Below are 22,266 nucleotides of genomic sequence, written 5' to 3' on the forward strand. Positions count from 1 at the left end.
TGAAATGTAAAATATATTTATTTACATTATTATGTACAGTTGATGTTTGAATGAAGGATGTGCTTGCTTCAACACGTGACTTGCATGATTTTCACACCCCACACAATGACCAATAACAACCAAGATTTTCTGGAGAATCTTGAAGCATATTGACTGACTGACTGACTGAGTTTGGTTTTACGCCGCTTTTAGCAATATTCCAGCAACATCACGGCAGGGGACACCAGAAATGGGCTTCACACATTGTGCCCATGTGGGGATTCGAACCCGGGGCTTTGGCGTGACGAGCCAACGCTTTAACCACTAGGCTACCCCACTGGCCCTGAAGCATATTGAGCTGATGTGACTTACTCCAGACATCTAATGTAACATATACATAATTTATATACACACCATTTGACATTATCTTGGCAGAATGGATTACAGTAACATCTGAATGTTAAAATTATTAATTATTATGTATTTTTTCAGTGCCAATGAAGGAGGTAATTCCATTTGCAATATCTGCTGAACTAACAGGGATATGTCTTGAACTTCCAACTAAGTGTCTTTGTGAGGTCAATATATCATTCTTATTGTTTGCTTTCTAAAGTTCTCTTTTTCAGAGATGTTATAACATCACATGTTAACAGAGGAGTCACCTATGTAAAATGAAGCCATTTGGTAATTTTGGGGTCATATTGTCCATGGAGTTAAAGTCTGCTCAACCAGCACATCACAGTACTTATGTTGCTTTACCACTATATTGTGTAGGATATGACAGTTTTTATGCCTACTTTGGCAAACTCGGGCCAAATATTGACTTCTGAGCAGGGCCTGGATTTTCGAAGTTCTCTTATCGCTAAGACAGTCGTAAGTTAATGTTACTGTATGGCACATATGACTATCTTAGCGCTAAGAGAGCTTTGAAAACCTAGGCCCAGGTCTAGACAAATCCATGAGCACCAACGATATCTGTAAAATACTCTTAGTGGTGGGATCACACAGTGAACCATTATATCTATAAGGTTCCTTTTACAAGCAGGCTTAGGTTCCTAAGGACCAATTCTGACCTGGAATGCTTCTATTCAGCTAAACAAGAAGATGCACTTCCCTCAAGGACTGTACCTCCATTGTGTCAATTTGACCAAACTTGAGAAACGTCTTTGGTGAGAACTGTTTCAACACACTGTACCATCATCAAAGGTACATGCACAGCAGCAGTGTATGCATCCTGTGTATTGGAACTTGGTCCTCGTGATGATCTTAACATTAAGATCATCAGTCCTTCTTAGTGTGGGAGTCAAAATCGTTTTGGAGCTATGACTAAACTTTGGAATGAAATTCACTCCTACACCCCATACAGTCAACTCTGTGTCTTTACTTCCAATATACATCCCTGCAATGGGAAGCACTTGGAGGTCCAATATACATCCCTGCAATGGGAAGCACTTGGAGGTCCAATATACATCCCTGCAATGGGAAGCACTTGGAGGTGCGGAGATGGAGATGAAGCTTCACAGGTGGCGTACAATCCATTTGTCTTCAGACAACAAACATTTCAATCATTCAGAAGGACTGGCTTCAGTGAGTATCAGTCTTGTGACAGCCGACCTCAGAGAGGGCAGTCGTAGATGTGTATTGCTTTATCGTCTGAGACGGACACAATCTTGGAACCATTACTGTTATAGGTGGCGCTCCATACCTGAAAAAAACATACCAAACATCTCATTGTGAATTGGAGGGATTTGTTGTGGGAATAGTCTAAATGTGCTTGAAGATTTACGCTTCTAATGCCTAAGGCTAGAAAATGTAATTTGTTAGATGTGTAGAGAAATCAGTTTCTCACAGCACAGTCAATTTCATGACAAAAAGTAATGATTACACTGCCATTAGTTTGTTTGTTTGGTTGTTGTTTAATGATGAACTCAGCAGTATTCCAGCCATACAGTGGCAGTCTGTAAAAGATCAATTCTGGACCAGATAACCCAGTGGTCGATGTCATGAGCATCAATCTACACGACTGGCTAGCAAAATTTGGAACCTATATCACACACTGCTATATTGTGGTAAAGTTGGTCAATGATACATCAACAAAGGGCTTCATGTTTGTTATTTGATTGTGAAGAGTGCATGAGGTCTACTGGTTCTACTGTGGTGACGAGGGAGACTGGAACCCTCAGTAACATTCTGGCCATGTGAGAACAACTGTTTTCCTTACCTGGTCAGAGTGCTCATAGAATGTGTGGACACACTGCCGAGTTCCGGCATTCCAGATCTTCACGGTTTTATCAGATGACCTGGAAGATGAACAGCAGGTGAGTGAGTGAGTTTGGTTTTATGCTGTCTTTAGCAATATTCCAGCGATATCACAGCAGTGGATACCAGAAATGGGCTTCACACTGTGGGGAATCGAACCTGGGTCTTCAGCGTGTTGAGCGAATACCTTAACCACTAGGCCACCCTACGTCCCAAGATTAGCAGGTCATAGAGGTGATAGTACAGTAGGCATCTTCAAATAAGACTTGGACCTCTTTCAACAGTTACATTTTGATTTTCAAAAGCAAACTGGCCCAAACTGACAACGTCGTGTAATATTCAATTCAGGCTTCAACCACTATCGAGTCTCCCTCCCGGAAATCCAAGCACATGCAAATTTGGGTCCTCCTGGTGGTTCTTACAGGTGTATAATCAAACTTGATATGGTGGATAACATGAAGGGAGATAACTCCATGGTAACTCATTTCGTAGTCAATGTGGGTGTTACCTTACCCTGAGACAAACTGGGCGTTAATTTTCCCTGAGACAAAGTGGGCATTATCTTACCCTGAGAGAAACTGGGCGTTAATTTTCCCTGAGACAAAGTGGGTGTTATCTTACCCTGAGGCAAGGTTGGTGTTATCTTACCCTGAGACAAAGTGGATGTTATCTAAACCCTGAGACAAAGTGGGTGTAATCTTTGAGAACCCTGAGACAAAGTGGGTGTTATCTTACCCTGAGACAAAGTGGGTGTTATCTTACCTGAGACAAAGTGGGTGTTACCTTACCCTGAGACAAAGTGGGTGTTATCTTACCCTGAGACAAAGTGGGCATTATCTTACCCTGAGACAAAGTGGGTGATATCTTACCCTGAGGCAAGGTTGGTGTTATCTTACCCTGAGACAAAGTGGATGTTATCTTACCCTGAGACAAAGTGGGTGTTATCTTACCCTGAGACAAAGTGGATGTTATCTTACCCTGAGACAAAGTGGGTGTTATCTTACCCTGAGACAAAGTGGATGTTATCTTACCCTGAGACAAAGTGGATGTTATCTTACCCTGAGACAAAGTGGGTGTTATCTTACCCTGAGACAAAGTGGGTGTTATCTTACCCTGAGACAAAGTGGGTGTTACAATACCCTGAGACAAAGTGGATGTTATCTTACCCTGAGACAAAGTGGATGTTATCTTACCCTGAGACAAAGTGGGTGTTATCTTACCCTGAGACAAAGTGGTTGTTACAATACCCTGAGACAAAGTGGATGTTATCTTACCCTGAGGCAAAGTGGATGTTATCTTACCCTGAGACAAAGTGGGTGTTATCTTACCCTGAGACAAAGTGGGTGTTATCTTACCCTGAGACAAAGTGGGTGTTATCTGGGCAGAAGGAGACACTGAGTACCCAGTCTCCATGGCCTGACAGGGTTCCTGCTAGGTTGGCATGTTGGCTGGAAATAATGAAATGTTGAGATAAAATTAATACTATCACTGGACCACACAGCAAGAACAAGTAGATATTTGGTGTGGGAGCTGTGTTTGTTTGTTTGTTTTTTAAAGCCGCACTGAGCAATATTCCAGCTATATGGCAGCAGTCTGTAAACAATATTGGGAAAGAGGGGTGCACACTTCATTTTCACAAGTTTCAATGGTCTAAACATTCAGGACAAAAGGTGTGTGGTCGCGGCGCACCCTGCACGCACAATTTATTACTACAAATAATATGGAAAAAGGATATAACAAAGAAGAAGGATAACAAATTAAAACGATTTTGAAAACGCAACTCCACACCCATGCTACTGAAAGATATTCTGCTGTCTTACTTTTAGTTTTACACTGAATCGCACAAACGTTGTGGGTAATAGCACACACACACACACACACACCCTGGTCTAGTTACTCCATCCAATCCACCACAGATGTATCTATGATCCACAACTAGGGTGGGGCTGTTCCTGTCTCACTCACAGGGGCCATCAGGTAGGCCTGTCTACTCACACATCATATATCTTGATATTTCCATCGTCTGATGCCGTGACCAGAAGCTGGGAGTCAGGAGAGAAGCACAGAGACCTGATAGGCATAGCGTGACCTGGAAGAGACAAAGATGTCACGTGACTTCTTCATGGGTTTTGTATACCTCAAGCAGTGTCCTGCTAAGATATTAGACAAGTGGGGAGAGGGACCCCTTCAGTGTACAATAGTGGTATTCCGATTAATTGAAATAATTGAAGATTGGTCACAGTATCCCTTCAACGACATTGGACAAGTGGGGAGAGGGACCCCTTCAGTGTACAATAGTGGTGTTCCAATTAATTGAAATAATTGAAGATTGGTCACAGTATCCCTTCAACGACATTGGACAGGTGGGGAGAGGGACCCCTTCAGTGTACAATAGTGGTGTTCCGATTAATTGAAATAATTGAAGATTGGTCACAGTATCCCTTCAACGACATTGGACAAGTGGGGAGAGGGACCCTTCAGTGTACAATAGTGGTATTCCGATTAATTGAAATAATTGAAGATTGGTCACAGTATCCCTTCAATTGGCGACATTGGACAAGTGGGGAGAGGGACCCCTTCAGTGTACAATAGTGGTGTTCGATTAATTGAAATAATTGAAGATTGGTCACAGTATCCCTTCAACGACATTGGACAAGTGGGGAGAGGGACCCCTTCAGTGTACAATAGTGGTGTTCCGATTAATTGAAATAATTGAAGATTGGTCACAGTATCCCTTCAACGACATTGGACAAGTGGGGAGAGGGACCCTTCAGTGTACAATAGTGGTGTTCCGATTAATTGAAATAATTGAAGATTGGTCACAGTATCCCTTCAACGACATTGGACAAGTGGGGAGAGGGACCCCTTCAGTGTACAATAGTGGTGTTCCAATTAATTGAAATAATTGAAGATTGGTCACAGTATCCCTTCAACGACATTGGACAAGTGGGGAGAGGGACCCCTTCAGTGTACAATAGTGGTGTTCCAATTAATTGAAATAATTGAAGATTGGTCACAGTATCCCTTCAACGACATTGGACAAGTGGGGAGAGGGACCCCTTCAGTGTACAATAGTGGTGTTCCAATTAATTGAAATAATTGAAGATTGGTCACAGTATCCCTTCAACGACATTGGACAAGTGGGGAGAGGGACCCCTTCAGTGTACAATAGTGGTGTTCCGATTAATTGAAATAATTGAAGATTGGTCACAGTATCCCTTCAACGACATTGGACAAGTGGGGAGAGGGACCCCTTCAGTGAACAATAGTGGTACTTAAGATTGGTCGCAGTGACCAAACAACCAAGCAATCGATCACATTTTCTCATAATCGAACACAAACGATTTGGAACGACTGTTTTAGTGTTTGAAACACTTGACGATTGAATATATCTTAGAAGTTGTCAGGGCCTGAAGATGTGTTTAATTCTTAGAAAACTCACTTCCCTTACTGAAAAGTCATGACTGAATATTTCTTGAATACTCCAGGAAGTTTATTGAATACATCACAGCAAGTTGCAAGTACATTGGATGAAATTTTCAAATGCAATTTGTAATATATTAGTCATCTACATACATATTTATCACATAGTTGGTTGGTTTGTTGTTTAATGCCATACATCAGCCATACATCTACATCATACATACATAATATTGGTTGGTTTGTTGTTTTAATGCCGACTCAGCCATAGTCTATCTATAAATAATTGAGTCTTGATCGGACAATCTAGTGATCGACAACATGAGCATCAATCTTGCAATTGTGATACGATGAAATGTGTTAACCAAGTCTGACCACCCGACCCTGCACTAATATATATAGCGAAATGGATGCACGTGTATGCATGCAAATGTTCCTGTAGGACTCCAGACTGATGATGGGTTCATGGTGATACCCCACTGAGATACCATACACCTGCTCTGCAAGGATACCCATCTCAGAGACTGTATACTGACTGTAATCAAACAAATCCTTGTTTCATTGGTTTAGATTGAATTACTACTTTTAAATTTATATCTGTGATAATCTAGTTGTTTTACTGTCCTTCACTGACAGGTGTTTATAATATATTTTTAATTATTATAATTTATAACTGACTGACTGAGTTTGGTTTTACGCCGCTTTTAGCAATATTCCAGCAACATCACAGCGGGCGACACCAGAAATGGGCTTCACACATTGTACCCATGTGGGGATTCGAACCCGGGTCTTCGGCATGACAAGCCAACGCTTTAACCATAGGCTACCCCACCGCCCCTTATAACTTGATTTAGTCACGATATGGTTGAAATACTGCCGATGTGACTTAAAACCTTAACTCACTCACTCACTCCTTGTTTCACTCCCTTCATGCCGAGTGACAGGCAGGTACCTTATTTTAGCCTTTTAGTTGGTAGGCTGGTCGGTTGCAACACTAAGCAATATTCCAGTTGTATAATCAAGTCTGATCCAGACAGCCACATATCTTCAAACCTCTGTACAGGTGCCCTGTCCACTACACTATGAAGTCAGTTCAGTGAGTGCACAGGCATGGACCACAACAGTTAAAGGGGCACTGATCCAGAGCGATTAATGTTTCTCGCCTACAGTCTGATTACGAAACCTAGCTACAAGCTGGTCAGTACTGCTCCCTCGACCGTGACGGACACGGGGACTGGGCTACTGTCCACCTTGACAGAATTTCAACCTAAACAGTGGGACATTAGGAAGGGTGGATGCCCATCAGATGCAGTTATTTGAAAATATCCACGGTAGTTCTTGTATGATTGCCGTAAAGTATCCCAGCAGTGTAGGTTTTTCGGATTTTCGAATGCCTGGATGGTATAGTGACTGATGCAGCTTGATCCTATGCTTATATGTATTTCTTATGCAACAATGAAGTTCTGTTCGTATCCTCAAAATAGTGTCGGCCATAGGTTTTCACATGCAATTAAAATTGCATGCAATACAGCAAATAATACTCCCTTGTTGTAACCCATGTTAGGTGGTATAAACCTACATGTTATTTGTCATCATTCAGTTGATGGTCAGTTAATGAATTTATAACAGGTATAATTAGTGGTATCACCACTTAGATTACCCGACAAAGGTTCCCATTTAGCATTTCTCGTGTCGGGAGTAAATACTCAACATTATAAATAAAGGTCTGATGTGGCAAATGTATTACATGTTATGTAATATGCACATGGAAGTGTAGCAAGAAGAATTATCAGCTAAGTTACAAAAACAAACATCAATCAAAGAATTAACTGATAGTACGCTGATTGATTAATTACTTTTATCTTGCACAGCGGATTTGTCACAAGGTAGCGTTTATGTATGTAGATTTACTAATCTATACTGAATACACCCTGTCATAAAGTGCCTGTGTAGAAACAACGTCCTTCGTTCAAAGGATTAACCACCAATACATTGATTAAAACACTCATTGATGTCTTACTAAATTACTTTTTAAAGAATGGGGGACATCATGCAATTAGTTGTGTGCTATCTTCAGTGACCAATGAGACTATACACCAATGTTAAAAACCTGAAACGATATATCACTTTTTCGCATATTAGACTGTTAAAAGACACATGACATGGAACAGGATTCTTTGTCAGCTGCAGATGAATGGCATATCGTTCCTTTATGTGGATATTGATGGATACATTCCTTGAACAAGGTAATAGCCTGACATTGTTGTTATAACTTTAGTCTGTTTTAATTTTGATATTTGCATTTTGCTTTTATTTATTTGTTGTAGCATTCAACAGAATAATTTTTTTCACCGGGAAGTGTAAATGAGACAGACAACATACACTCGGTCGCACTTAGGGCGTGTGTGTGAAATATGATTCATGTTCAGATGTTTGATGGGCATTTAGAAGTTGGATGGTAACTAGTGTTGGGAATTGGTTAAAATCTCACAATTGATGATTGCTTCATTACCAATGAACAATCATCGGAAAAAATTAGTTAGCATCATTTTTCAGATTTTCCTATCCAGGTTGATATCGCAGATATGTATAACATTTTGCAACTTGCTACTTTAGTGATGACTAATATATCACGAACATAAACTTCCCGGAGTCTTCAAGAAATATTCAGTCATGGCTTTTCAGTTAGTGAAGTGAGTTTTCTAAGAATTAAACACGTTTTCAGGCACTGACAACTTCAACGATATGTTCCATTGTCAAGTATTTCAAAGACTAAAACAGTAGTTCCAAAATCGTTAATGTTTGATTATGAGAAAATGTGATCGATTGCTTGGTCGTTTGGTCACTGCTATCAATCTCTGATTATTTCAATTAATCGGAACACCACTAATGGTAACACAACAACGTACAGAGCTCCAGATAAGATTTGGCTCATGTGGGTACTGTACCCACTGTATTTTTTTGGAGTGGGTATTATGAATGTTGAGTGGGTATTTCATTTTCCGTTACCCACTGCTTTCAAATATGTGTATTTCAGTCATTTTACTCACCTTAAGTATTACGTCATTGAGTAAGTTTACTAAGCAGATATGTTCTGCCTTATGTCATACCTAATCAAAACCAACTTAAATATAATGGAAATGATTCCATAAAAAAATCATCCTATACTGACAGTACAACACTTGTCTTATACTAACAGTACAACTTGATAGCAATCGATGTCTTTTTCATCACGCAAGCAGCGATTTTTATAAATATATTCCGTACGCATTTGTTTTAAACTTTTTGCATATCTAACATTTTAAATGCGTAACTGGTGCACACAATTATTTTTCAATGCGTAATTGGAAATTTTCTATGCGTATTTTACCCAGATACGCAGCTTATCTGGGCCTCTGAACGTATGATATGGATTTACACCTTCTTTATTATTTACAGAAACGTTGTGTTGTAAACAATAAAGAAGTAGTACATCCATACCATCCATACCATCACGTTGCAATTATAAAACTATAAAATATATTTCAGTCCTAACATTTTGTTAACCTCTGGCAGATGGTTAAACTAATCTGGATTATAAGACAAAATGTTTTCATTTCTTATCATAATGAAGAATGAAATTGTATATCGAGCATAAAAGATTTCATCTTTGTTGATCAATCTATACTTTTACTATCAATGTGGCATGCAGGTGGCGCAGCAGAGGTCCGAACCAGTCAAGAATTCTGGGATATCATCCAGGTACTCATGGGAGAAAAACAATAACAAAAGCAACAACGGAAATAGTTCTGGATCAGTGCCCCTTTAAGATTGTGCAAGCCAAATTTTGCATATTCTTGTAAAAACACAAGCTTCTCTTACATGAATGCGACAACTGTTTTACTTCTTTATCAATATACTTGATAAACCTGCTTCAAGCTGTGACAAATTAACACTTTCAACACAACAGTTTAAATGATTAAATACTTCCCCCGTGAGCTCTTTACTCACGTGAAACTAATATTTGAATGACCAGATAACTATCACACATAATTTTCACATGTTCAACACATTTTATTATCATTTAATGGTGGACTTCGTAATATTCCACCTGTAATGGATAGAGACAATAAAAATAAATAGCCTGGACCAGACAAACCAGTGATTGACATCATGAGCATCAGCCCATGCCAGTGGGGTACCATTACATGCAAACAGCCAGTCGGCAAACCTTACCACACATTGACTAAGAATATACTTAAGAATATTTCGCTCATATGACGATGTGCATGTATGTGTATGTTAGTGTTGGGAATTGGTTAAAATCTCATAATTGATGATTGGCTCATTACTACCGATCAATCATCGAAAATAATTGGTTAGCATCATTTATGAAATTTGTTAATGCACATAAAAATAAGGTAAAAAACAAGTAGTTCTTTTGTTTTTTTGGGCAAAATTTCACATCTTTAATGGATGACTAGTATGTTAGTAGCATAAATTTCTTGGAATCTTTAACATAAATTCAATCATGACTTGAAACTAGCTTGTAGTGCTAACGAAATGTAACAGACAAAACCAATCATGTGAAAAATCACCTGTGTTCCAGAATTGGTTGTGTTCGATTATGAGAAATTGTGATCGATTGCTTGGTCGTTTAGTCACTATGACCAATCTTCGATTATTTCAATTAATCGGACCACCACTAGTGTATGTGCGACTGCTTGTACTAGCCCAGGCTTAAGCTGGTTTTATAGTGCTAGCCCACTGAGATACCATGCCGCAGTGAAGCATGAATACCCCACTCAGACACATAATACTGACTCCAAGCCGACCAGCTCTCATTGTACCCATTAATGCCGAGCGCCAGGCAGGGATCAACAAGTACCATATTTTATATATCGAACCCGCCTCCTTCCGCACATTGACCCGGGATCCTCAAGAGGTGAATGAATGAACAAATATTGACACACACTACACCTGTAATTTGTCACCTATTCTATGCAAACCAATAATTACTTAAAAAGAACTCTTCACAACAGACAGATACAGATGGATATTACCTTCTACTTCTTCACAACAGACAGATACAGATGGATATTACCTTCTACTTCTTCACAACAGACAGATACAGATGGATATTACCTTCTAGTGTGTGGATGAGTTTTCCTGTCGTGATGTCAAAGATGTTGACAATACCGTCTAGAGCTCCTGAGGCTATGAATCTCCCATCAGGGCTCTGAAACATGCATGAAACTCATGAGTATTTCCCACGAAGACAGGTTTTAAATCATGGGCTGTATGTAAAGTATGTTCAGGACACTGTTCTGCTAGTAACCCAAGCCTAAACATGTCACCCCTCACCAGTGGTGTGAAATAGCTTCATTTCTTTCAGACATTCTTTGGCATTTGTGTTGAAGGTTATTTCTTCGATATTTATTGATAATCGTTTGATATTTAGTTTATGATTATTGACCTTTATGATCTATATAGATAGCCAGCCCTAATTATAGTACCCTGAGTTTTATCCAGGCTTCCAAACTGAGTGTCCTTGGTGGGCTAATTGGGAAAAAAGTCTTGATATTGTCCTAAGTTCCCCTGATAAGGTCTTATTTTCTGACGAATTGGGAAATTTCAACCTTGCACCCATGGTACTTAAACATGCAGTTGTGAGCGTGAGACAAGCAAAAGTGAGCTGAGGACATATTCTAACCATTGGACCATGGATACCTGTACCTTAACATGCAGTTGTGAGCGTGAGACAAGCAAAAGTGTGCTAAGGACATATTCTAACCATTGGACCATGGATACCTGCACTTACATATGCAGTTGTGAGAGTGAGACAAGCAAAAGTGAGCTGAGGACATATTCTAACCATTGGACCATGGATACCTGTACTTACATATGCAATGCTGAGTGTGAATTTGCACCTAGTGTCCAAGGACGTCTCCTTCCTGCCAGAGTCTACACCAAACAGGTTGATCTTGCCTGTGTGACTGCCGGATGCTATGAACCTGTTGTCTGGTGAGAGGGCCACAGTCCACGCATCAACTGTTGACAACAAGAAATGGATGTCCATTGGAAACTTCACATCTTCAGATGTCACATTTGAAACTACAATTAGTGACCGATTAATGCTTGATAACTGAAAAGAGGAGAAAATTTGTACATGAAGCATCTGACAAATCATGCTAATATTCACCCCCCTGCCCTGGTGTTGTAAAACCGTCTAGTGCTACATATTCACTCATCTAGCCCGACATTGACACCCTTGTTTAGTGCTACATATTCACCCATCTAGCCCGACATCGACACCCCTGTCTAGTGCTACATATTCACCCATCTAGCCCGACACCGACACCCTTGTCTAGTAGTGATACATATTCACCCATCTAGCCCGACATCGACACCCCTGTCTAGTGATACATATTCACCCATCTAGCCCGACATCGACACCCTTGTCTAGTGATACATATTCACCCATCTAGCCCGACATCGACACCCCTGTCTAGTGATACATATTCACCCATCTAGCCCGACATCGACACCCTTGTCTAGTGCTACATATTAACCGACCAGGCCCAGCATCGACACCCTTGTCTAGTGCTACATATTCACCCACCTGGCCTGGCATCGACACCCTTGTCTGGTGCTACATATTCACCAACCTGGCCCAGCATCTACACCCTTGTCTGGTGCTACATATTCACCCATCTAGCCAGACATCGAAACCCTTGTCTGGTGCTACATATTCACCCACCTGGCCCAGCATCGACACCCTTGTCTGGTGCTACATATTCACCCATCAGGCCCGACATTGACATCCTTGTCTAGTGCTACATATTCACCCACCCACCTGGCCCAGCATCCACATCCTTGTCTGGTGCTACATATTCACCCACCTGGCCAAACATCGACACCCTTGTCTAGTGCCAGATATTACCCGACCAGGCCCAGCATCGACACCCTTGTCTGGTGCTACATATTCACCCACCTGGCCTGGCATCGACACCCTTGTCTGGTGCTACATATTCACCCACCTGGCCTGGCATCGACACCCTTGTCTGGTGCTACATATTCACCCACCTGGTCTGGCATCGACACCCTTGTCTAGTGCTTCATATTCACCCACCTGGTCTGGCATCGACATCCTTGTCTGGTGCTACATATTCACCCACCTGGCCTGGCATCGATACCCTTGTCTAGTGCCACATATTCACCCACCTGGCCTGGCATCGACACCCCTTTATAGTGCTACATATTCACCCATCTGGCCCAGCATCGACACCCCTGTCTAGTGCTACATATTCACCCACCTGGCCCGCCATTGACACCCTTGTCTAGTGCCACATATTCACCCACCTGGCCTGGCATCGACACCCTTGTCTAGTGCTACATATTCACCAACCTGGCCTGGCATCGACACCCTTGTCAAGTGCCATATATTCACCCACCTGGCCTGGCATCGACATCCTTGTCTGGTGCTACATATTCACCCACCTGGCCCAGCATCGACACCCTTGTCTGGTGCTACATATTCACCCATCAGGCCCGACATTGACATCCTTGTCTAGTGCTACATATTCACCCACCTGGCCTGGCATCCACATCCTTGTCTGGTGCTACATATTCACCCACCTGGTCTGGCATCGACATCCTTGTCTGGTGCTACATATTCACCCACCTGGCCCGGCATCGACACCCTTGTCTGGTGCTACATATTCACCCACCTGGCCTGGCATCGATACCCTTGTCTAGTGCTACATATTCACCCACCTGGCCCGGCATTGTCTAGTGCTACATATTCACCCACCTGGCCCGGCATCGATACCCTTGTCTGGTGCTACATATTCACCCACCTGGCCCGGTCGATACCCTTGTCTAGTGCTACATATTCACCCACCTGGCCCGGCGTCGATACCCTTGTCTAGTGCTACATATTCATCCACCTGGCCTGGCATCGACACCCCTGTATAGTGCTACATATTCACCCACCTGGCCCGGCGTCGATACCCTTGTCTGGTACTACATATTCACCCACCTGGCCCGGCGTCGATACCCTTGTCTAGTGCTACATATTCACCCACCTGGCCTGGCATCGACACCCCTGTATAGTGATACATATTCACCCACCTGGCCCGGCGTCGATACCCTTGTCTAGTGCTACATATTCACCCACCTGGCCCGGCGTCGATACCCTTGTCTAGTGCTACATATTCATCCACCTGGCCCGGCGTCGATACCCTTGTCAAGTGCTACATATTCACCCACCTGGCCTGGCATCGACACCCCTGTATAGTGATACATATTCACCCACCTGGCCCGGCGTCGATACCCTTGGCAAGTTTCCCGACTCCAGGTCCCAAATCTTCATGTGGCCGTCAAGACTGCTGGAAGCTGCTACTAAGCACAGTTCAGGAACATTTTGTCAGGATAGTTAAGTTGCCTTTGACATATGGGGGCACTCAAAACATGGGTCCCTGATGTGGAGTTTAAAGTAAGGTGTTACATAAAGGATAAATGTAAAAGTTTTGCTGAATAGGGATTTTCTATGTAAAGTTTGACTTTCCAGCTATATGACGGTGGTCTGTAAATAATCAGATCTTGACCAGACAATCCAGGGATAAACACAGCAGGAACACTGATCTACGCAATTGGGATTGATAACATGTGTCAACCAAGTAAGTGAGTCTGACTACCCGATCCTCTTGGACACCTCTTACGACCCAAATCTTCATGGGTCAAGATCTTTTGGAGGAATCGGGCATTGAGGCAGAATATTAAGCCCTGAAAAACCTGATGTCCGTAACCATGGTAATTGAGGATACATGTGCCGCCTGGACTGATGTCGACAGACAGGACTCCAAGCTGATGCCCTTCTAAGGTGTGTCGCAGCTCCAGCTTCTCATCTGACCTGGAACATCCACATCGATCGAGTAAGTGAGTGAGTGAGTGAGAGAGAGAGAGAGAGAGGGAGAGAGAGAGAGATGGACAGTGATTTAAAACACTGGGAGCACTTTCGGGAAATAAAATTGCATATATATGTCTCAGCCATTTGATGATCGTCAGATAACAAAATCCAGTGATTTACATCATGAGCGTCATCTACTATCTAGGCAAATGAAATACAATGACATGCGTCAACAAAGTCCACTAGATCCCATAATTCACCTGACCAGCATGGGTTACTGCAGACCTTATGGATGGTTGACACTTACCACTTCCACACTTTGACAGTGTCATCCAGAGCACCTGTCACAATATTTTCGGTGCCGTCCCGCTCACTCCGCCCCCAGGCACAGCTCCATATGCTGTCTTCATGGGCTGCAAACAACCACAGTGTCAGGTACAGAAGCTCACCTTTATCATATAGCAATTGTGGGATGATGAAAACTTAGCACTTATGTTTACATGATAAAGTTCAAGACTACTGGAGATCAACTTTTGATGGAGAACCAATAAACTGATATCTGGTGCATTTCCGATAGATCTCAATAACTAATATAGCTGTTCTCAGAGGCTCATATGCTGTCTCAAGTCAACATGTTGCTAAAATCTCTTCCCTTTGGGGTTTTAGATTTGGGACATTATAAACCACAAAAATATGAATAAAAAGATAAAAAACTGACCATATTTAAAACTTTCATATTCTATCATGAGATTGGAGAATGCTTGATTCTGATTGGTTAAAACGACTTCCATTTTCCAACTGAAACCTTTTTCAAAATTCAAATGGACATATTTAATATTTTCATACTAAGTTATTGTCATGAAATACTGCACTCATGCACATTCAAGCTGTTTGACGGCAGACTGTACAAAAACTGAGTCTGGGCCATACAATCCAGTGACTGACATCACGTGCATTTATTCATGCAGTTGGTGTGGGATGATATATGTTAGGGCGAAAGTCTCTTATCATGTTTGGCTGATCCATTAAGTTGCATCTTATGACATACAATGGCATCGGGAAAAAGATGATACTATCCAGAATCCCCAGAGGTGAAAATTTCAAGATAAAACAGAACAAATCCTTTCCTGAAACGCTTCCTGAAAACACTCCATTGGACACATCTCAGCCTCAGCTATTAGTAGTGGTGTTCCCGATGATCGAAAATAATCGAAAGGCAGATTCAAAATAATTATCAATTGTTAAAAAAATATTTTCGATTAATCATAATTATGTTGTTTTAGTATAACATACTTGAATGAAGTAAACTAACCATTAAATCTGACGAATATTCAAGAACAAACATGCACTCAACAGCGTAAAGCAATGCACATTGTAAAATTTTAACTTCTATTGTTTAATTACAATTCCAGTATTTTTCTTGCATGCGTGCATTTCATTGCATGACAGTATTAAAGTACTGTCGGAAATGCTAGAAAAATGCTTTTTAGCCTTAATACTTTGATAAAGGTGATAAATGTGCTATGTTGTCAATATATCAACTCGCCTATAGTGTACCTAATTTTTATTTCAATCGATTTAACATTCCGATGCATTTAAAGGGCAGTTTACAGGAGAGAATATGGTACCAAAAAACTTAAGATTTTTTCAGTTCAACAACAGAAATCTTTTTATTTGCAGTCAATTGTTGCAAAGGTTTATAAGTTTTTTGTGCTTGAAAAAAGACAGAGGTAAACCTTTCATTAGTTTAGAAAGGGTTTATTACAGAACTTGTAGAGCTGTTGGTATGTGTTACCAACAAGTTTACAATATTGTACACAAATCAGACAAGACAGAGACCGTCTCAAAAGCAAAACCGGGACGTAAAACCATCCTTGACAACTTTGACAAGGGAGTACTTAGATGGGTGGTCTACAAACTTTATGGGAAGAAGAATATATATATTCTAAAGAAGCTACACCAGTGACCCTGTTAAATCTTTGGCCAATGTTCACAACTAGAATAAATTGACCGAATTACATCCATATTTTTGCAATGAAATATACTGTTGACATGCAAAACATTTATTAAAACCTTGCACATTATTTTCTACAATCAATCGATAAGATAACACAAGTGATAGGAATCTTTCCAATGTACAGTAATTCGTATGTTTATTTCAAAACAAACACACATACACAAATGATCCCTTATATAACCAATACGTATAGTATACTATACGTACACATATTCAACATTTTGAAGAAAACATCTATTGAGATGATCCCTTCCCCCGGGCGTGTGCTCAGGTGTCAATTTCACCTGTCGATACCGTGCATGCTGATGACGTAACACAGGCAGTTAATGTTTGTATCAAATAACGTCCCACTACCCGTTATTTTTCTAAGTTTTTGGTATTTTCATCAGTAAAAACACATTTTAGGGCATGTCTCAAAATTTATTCCCTCGGTCTACATTAGGTAGATGTTTCTTAAAGTGATATTTGTTATTTATGTAACTGTAATACATCTGAATTTTAAATATAAGCCAAAAAGCATTTTTCTAGCATTTACGACGGTACTTTAGTTATAAAAACCATTAATTAGAAAAAAACGGGAAAAACTTAAAATTGGTGATTACAATTTACATTAAAAATGTATATATTTCGATTATAATCGATAATCATTCACCACAAGTCCTCCAATAATCGAAAGTGGATTTGGTTTCCGATTCCCAACACTAGCTATTAGCACCTGGACATTTGTCAAGCATCAGAAGATGTAGGAAGCTGTACCCATGTGTGAAATCGAACCTGTATCTTCGGCATGACAAGCGAACGCTTTAACCACTAGGCTAACCCACAGCATCAGAGTGTTTGAGAGTTATCTACCTTTGTGTATCTGCCTTGGAACTGACTCCATTTTTCAAGAAGTTTCTAGATAGCTGGCTGTACTAATGAACACCAGATATAACTGAACACTCGATGATCAATCAGTACAATAGAAACTGAAGGATGTACACATGGATGTACACTAGGATGTATTCACATTTTCCAACACAGATCTGATGACAAAATAATAGTATATATATGACATACCTTGTTCTTGTTTGAATATGATTGAGTACTGAAAAAGAAATGAGAAAAGTGAGTTACATATGTATTCTTGAAAACATTTGGTTTTCCTTTCACATTCAAAACGAATACAAGTGTTTGCCACTGATATGGCAATGTCCCCCGCCGCTAAAGAATGGAATATCCATATTTACTACTGTTAGTGTTTAGTAATATTTAGTGTTTTTTCATACACTGTCATTTATTTTTCTTGCGTATTTCAACTTTTCTACAGCGTATTATACGCAAATACGCAGCTTATCTGGAGCTCTGGACAAAACTACTATATTGTATTTGTGAATAATTATTCGTATTAATTACCCAATATTCGTGACACATATCATATTCGCCACATAGTGTATTCGTTGCAGCCCTAAATTGGGTAGTGAACAATAATTATTTCTCAGTGCTGGAAATATGTAAGGAAAACATCACAATGTTCATGATACTGCAGTCACTACAATGTTCATGATACTGCAGTCACTACAATGTTCATGATACTGCAGTCACTACAATAACTGTGGAATTAACTTTTAATATAGATATGTGGAGCTGCATCATTACATCAACATTAGTTGTCAATGATTCTGTGACACCATTTCGACAATAGCCCATCGTAAGCAATGGTTTGCAACATTGTGGTCTGCCTGCCTATATTGGCCCAACGTTGACCAACGTTGATGATACTGACACAGGGATTTGAAACGTTAATTAGTGGCATCAAGTTAAGAACCTATCACCAAAATTCAGCAGACATATTCTGTTCTGTATTCTGATTTTGGTAGTAACATTTCTTTATACTGAAAAGCATTATTTTAAAATATACAAGCGAGGCCAGTAATTCTGCACGTCCGGTAATTCTGCGTAGCTGCAAAAGCGTACTTCCGTATCGAAGGTAAACATCGCCTGCAACCACATTTACGCTTGATATCAGGACATTTCTACAAGGGACTGGCTTTTAATCACTAAAGGTAAGCAAATAACACTGTACCAGTAATTGACAGATAAATTGACAGTTTTATGAAAATTTGTTTTCTTCAGACTTTTAAAACTTTTTCTTCATTATTCATAATTGGATTTAATATGAAACACTCTTCCTTACATTGATCAGTGTTCCCAGTGGTTTTGAAAATTACTGGCGGCTTATGCCGACGGGGTCTGAAAATTCCGGCTGAACTAGTTTTTATCCGGAGAGACAAAGTAATCAGTATTCATAACAATATACTGTTAATAAATGTGTTGAAAAGTCTGCTGTGTGTTGCTTGCTTTTCGAGAATGTTCATTAGACCTACATTACAATTATTGATTCGATGCCATGCTGACACAATCAGAAAAAGAAAGCGGTCCAACTAAATTCGATAAATGTGTTCAGAATGTCATTCGCTATCTAAATGCCTGTGAAATGTGCAAATAATTAGTTTTTATATACCTGTGGTGAACTTCAATCTGCATTTCACGAGTTACTTGGCAAGCTTTGTTACACAATACAAAGGCTCGTATTGTGAGCGCAGGTGACATGTAACCTTGGCTCTGATTGGATGAAAAGGGAACTCCATGTGAAACACAGCTCTTGATTGGTCAGCCTGTCAGCGGTACAACTAATTGATTTGAAGGCATGTGACAAGTCAGGACCTGCATTTAACAACATAATCGACGGTGCTTTATGATGTTGAAAAATCTATAATTACAAAGTAAGGAATTGATGTTAATATATAGTAACGAGCAGAAAAAATGCGACAATTTTTTTTTTTCTGTACACTCAATCCTACTATAAAAAAAAGCCGAAATACATTGTTTCTAGCCGCCAGTAGCTTGCCTCGTTGGTATGGAATTATCTCCTTTGGGTTCAGGGATGGCTTGATCACATGACCTCGTTGCTAGCGGACGATACCGAAGCTTTGCCATGACGTTACAAAACAACAAAAATCGACTCTTGGCATATTATGAAGCAGGTATTACATCCATAACTAGACTTGTGAAACTGACAGGACTGCATCAGGCCTCTGTTTATCGAAATTTGAAGAAATTTGACGCAGGGTTAGGGACAGAGCGACAGGCTGGATCGAGACGTCGTGCTACTCTTGGGGCAAATGACAGACGACGTATCGCATGTCTCGTGGCGGCATACATAAAATGGTCTGCAAAACAGCTTGCTGTGAAGGCGTCAAGTCATGGAACCCCTAAGGTATCAGAATGGACAATCAGAAGATCTTTAAAGCAATCTGGATATGTCAAGCGCGAGGCGAAGAAAGTTCCATTGATGACAACAGCACATATGGAGAAAAGGCTCGAGTGGTGCAGGGAAATGCAGGGTACAGACTTTTCAAATTTGATTTTTACGGACGAATCAAAGTTTCAGTTTTATAGGATCACAAGAAAGAGGTGGTCAAGAGGTGGACGTAGCTGCAAAATGGTTCCGAAGTTCTCACCCAGTGTCATGGTTTGGGGTGGTATAGGCAAACTCGGGGTAACCCCGCTGCTAACTATTACAGGAAGGATGGATTCATGCAAGTACTGTCAACTTATACAAGAAGGCATAGTGGAATCCCATATAGGACAGAGTGGAATACCTGTCTTGACTTTTAACAGGACAATGCACCTGTACACAAGTCAAGACACCCGTTACTGGTTTGAAATGAGTCACGTGACCTAACAGAAATTTCCAGCGGCATCACCAAACCTGAACCCAATTGAAAATGTGTGGCAGATTATGAAAGACAAATGAGAAAAGTTGGAACCGAAGAGTGTCGTTGAGTCGTCTAATCTCATCAATCAAATATGGGTGGGCCTAACCCAGGACTACATAGACAATTTGATTGACAGCATGGGACGCCGTATTCAGCAGTGCATCGAGAGAAACGGTGGACTAACAGACTATTGACTTGGATAAATGTAAACTTCAGTATCCAGAGTGGATGTATGAAAAATATAACTGAATTTATAAGTAAATATATGTTGAAACTACGTCTGTGAAAAGTCGCATTATTTCTGCTCGTTACTGTATGTAGTTTACTTATAAAATGAATTTGAAACATGGTAAATTCAAATACTCCTAACCTCGAATGGCGATGATGCAATCATATGGTATTGTATCTGTCAAAACCCTTTCAACAGTAGTTTACTGGTTTGTATTATGTGTATTTATAGACAGATATTACAATACTCACTCACTGCATGGTTCAAAGAATCATGAAAATACAAAGGCTTGTGTAGCCTAGATATGTACATGGATGTATATATGAAGACAAGTAATTGCAGCTGCAGGTGGATTATGTATAGTGGAAACGTAAGGAAAGTATTTCAGAGAGCCGCAATTAGTTTGATTAAAATGTCACAGCAACTGTTTGTATCTATCTTGTTCATCATGATGCAAGGAAAAACAAACAAAATACAATTCTGGTAAATATTGAAACTCTTACACTTTATTAAAATTCAAACTGGGATGTTGCAAAAGAACTTTTGTCAGGAATTATTCTCATAAAGCCTGTACTCAAAAGTATGCCATTAGGTATCATACTGTCAGTAGTCAGTACTATTAGTATTTTAAATGTAAAACTAATTGTTACATGATATCGAGTCCAGATGTAAAGTCTCTTTGTCTGTTGTGTTTCACATTTAACTATCAGAGTTACATGATACAAAACTATCAACGATAAACAGGAATCATAATGCTGATCGCGCTTCATGTGAATACTGGCGATCATGTCATGACAGTCACATTCATGACAGTCCCATTCTGTGTCGCTGAGAACTTGGGACAAATCTCGCAGACACTCATAACGAACAGCTGAATACTGACAGAGTTTGTAGATTTCATTGGCCCTAATACGCTTCCATACTTCGGAACTACAGCTGGTTATTATGCGCATCAGTTGCTGCGCAGAATTACCGGACAGTAAGCGAAGTCGTCAGAACGCCGGTATGACATAATGCAACGTTAGAATCTAATAGTCTAGGTAAATATGATGCATACCAGCATGTTTAGTCATGTAAACCACCAAAAATAAGAGACGTTAGTTGCCGTGTTGCGATCGATGTGCTTAGGTGCGCTGGATTACCGGACGGCATTGTACAATTTGTAGTTCCGTGCCGACAACGTTAGCAATAACAGGTAGATATTTGTTATCCCCAAAAGTTCCTGTCAACGCCATCACGTCACGACAACAATGAGAGCCAGTTGCTTCTGCAACAGTAGTAACACGTGATCAACCAAAAAGAGTGGCGCATACAACAGATGTCCTCAAATATTATATCCACAGTATCTCAGGAAGAAATACACGGATCTACTAGTTGAAACTGAAAGCACCCCTCTAACGATAGGCCTAGCCAGTTGTGCTTTAAGTTTAACGAGTAGAGCCTAAGGCAAGAACTAATAATGCAGCAAGTTGGACGATGACAATCATAAAATATCCTGAACAACTAAAATGAGACAATCAGGAAAATTCTCACCATACTCATCTTGAAGTTTTAAAGTAAATCCTGCACACCTAGCGTTGTTGTCACTGTCGCGTTGGAAAGCACCTGTCCGGCGCGGAATAACTGTAAATTTTGACAAATGAAAATGCGGATTCAGCTTGTATTTAAAAGGGTCATCTTCTGCATAAAATAGATAACACTCTGTATTGTT

At 40.4% G+C, this 22,266-nt stretch overlaps 1 protein-coding gene across 1 annotated transcript; it reads right to left on the reverse strand.

Moving 5' to 3' along the window:
- On the reverse strand, nt 1-22,242 carry LOC124269564 (WD repeat-containing protein 61-like). The gene is made up of 12 exons (XM_046704593.1): nt 22,089-22,242; nt 17,625-17,652; nt 14,856-14,961; nt 14,466-14,551; nt 13,973-14,040; nt 13,863-13,881; nt 11,540-11,688; nt 10,783-10,876; nt 4,234-4,327; nt 3,594-3,686; nt 2,201-2,279; nt 1-1,684 (listed from the first exon to the last, which is right to left on the reverse strand). The coding sequence occupies exons 1-12, from the start codon at nt 22,095-22,097 to the stop codon at nt 1,595-1,597; spliced, it is 915 nt and encodes a 304-aa protein (XP_046560549.1). The 5' UTR covers nt 22,098-22,242; the 3' UTR covers nt 1-1,594.
- Between the last annotated feature and the right edge of the window lie 24 nt (nt 22,243-22,266).

This window comes from Haliotis rubra, unplaced genomic scaffold (genome assembly GCF_003918875.1).
Source record: "Haliotis rubra isolate DU_JTF1 unplaced genomic scaffold, ASM391887v1 Scf1456, whole genome shotgun sequence".
NCBI lineage: Eukaryota > Metazoa > Mollusca > Gastropoda > Lepetellida > Haliotidae > Haliotis > Haliotis rubra.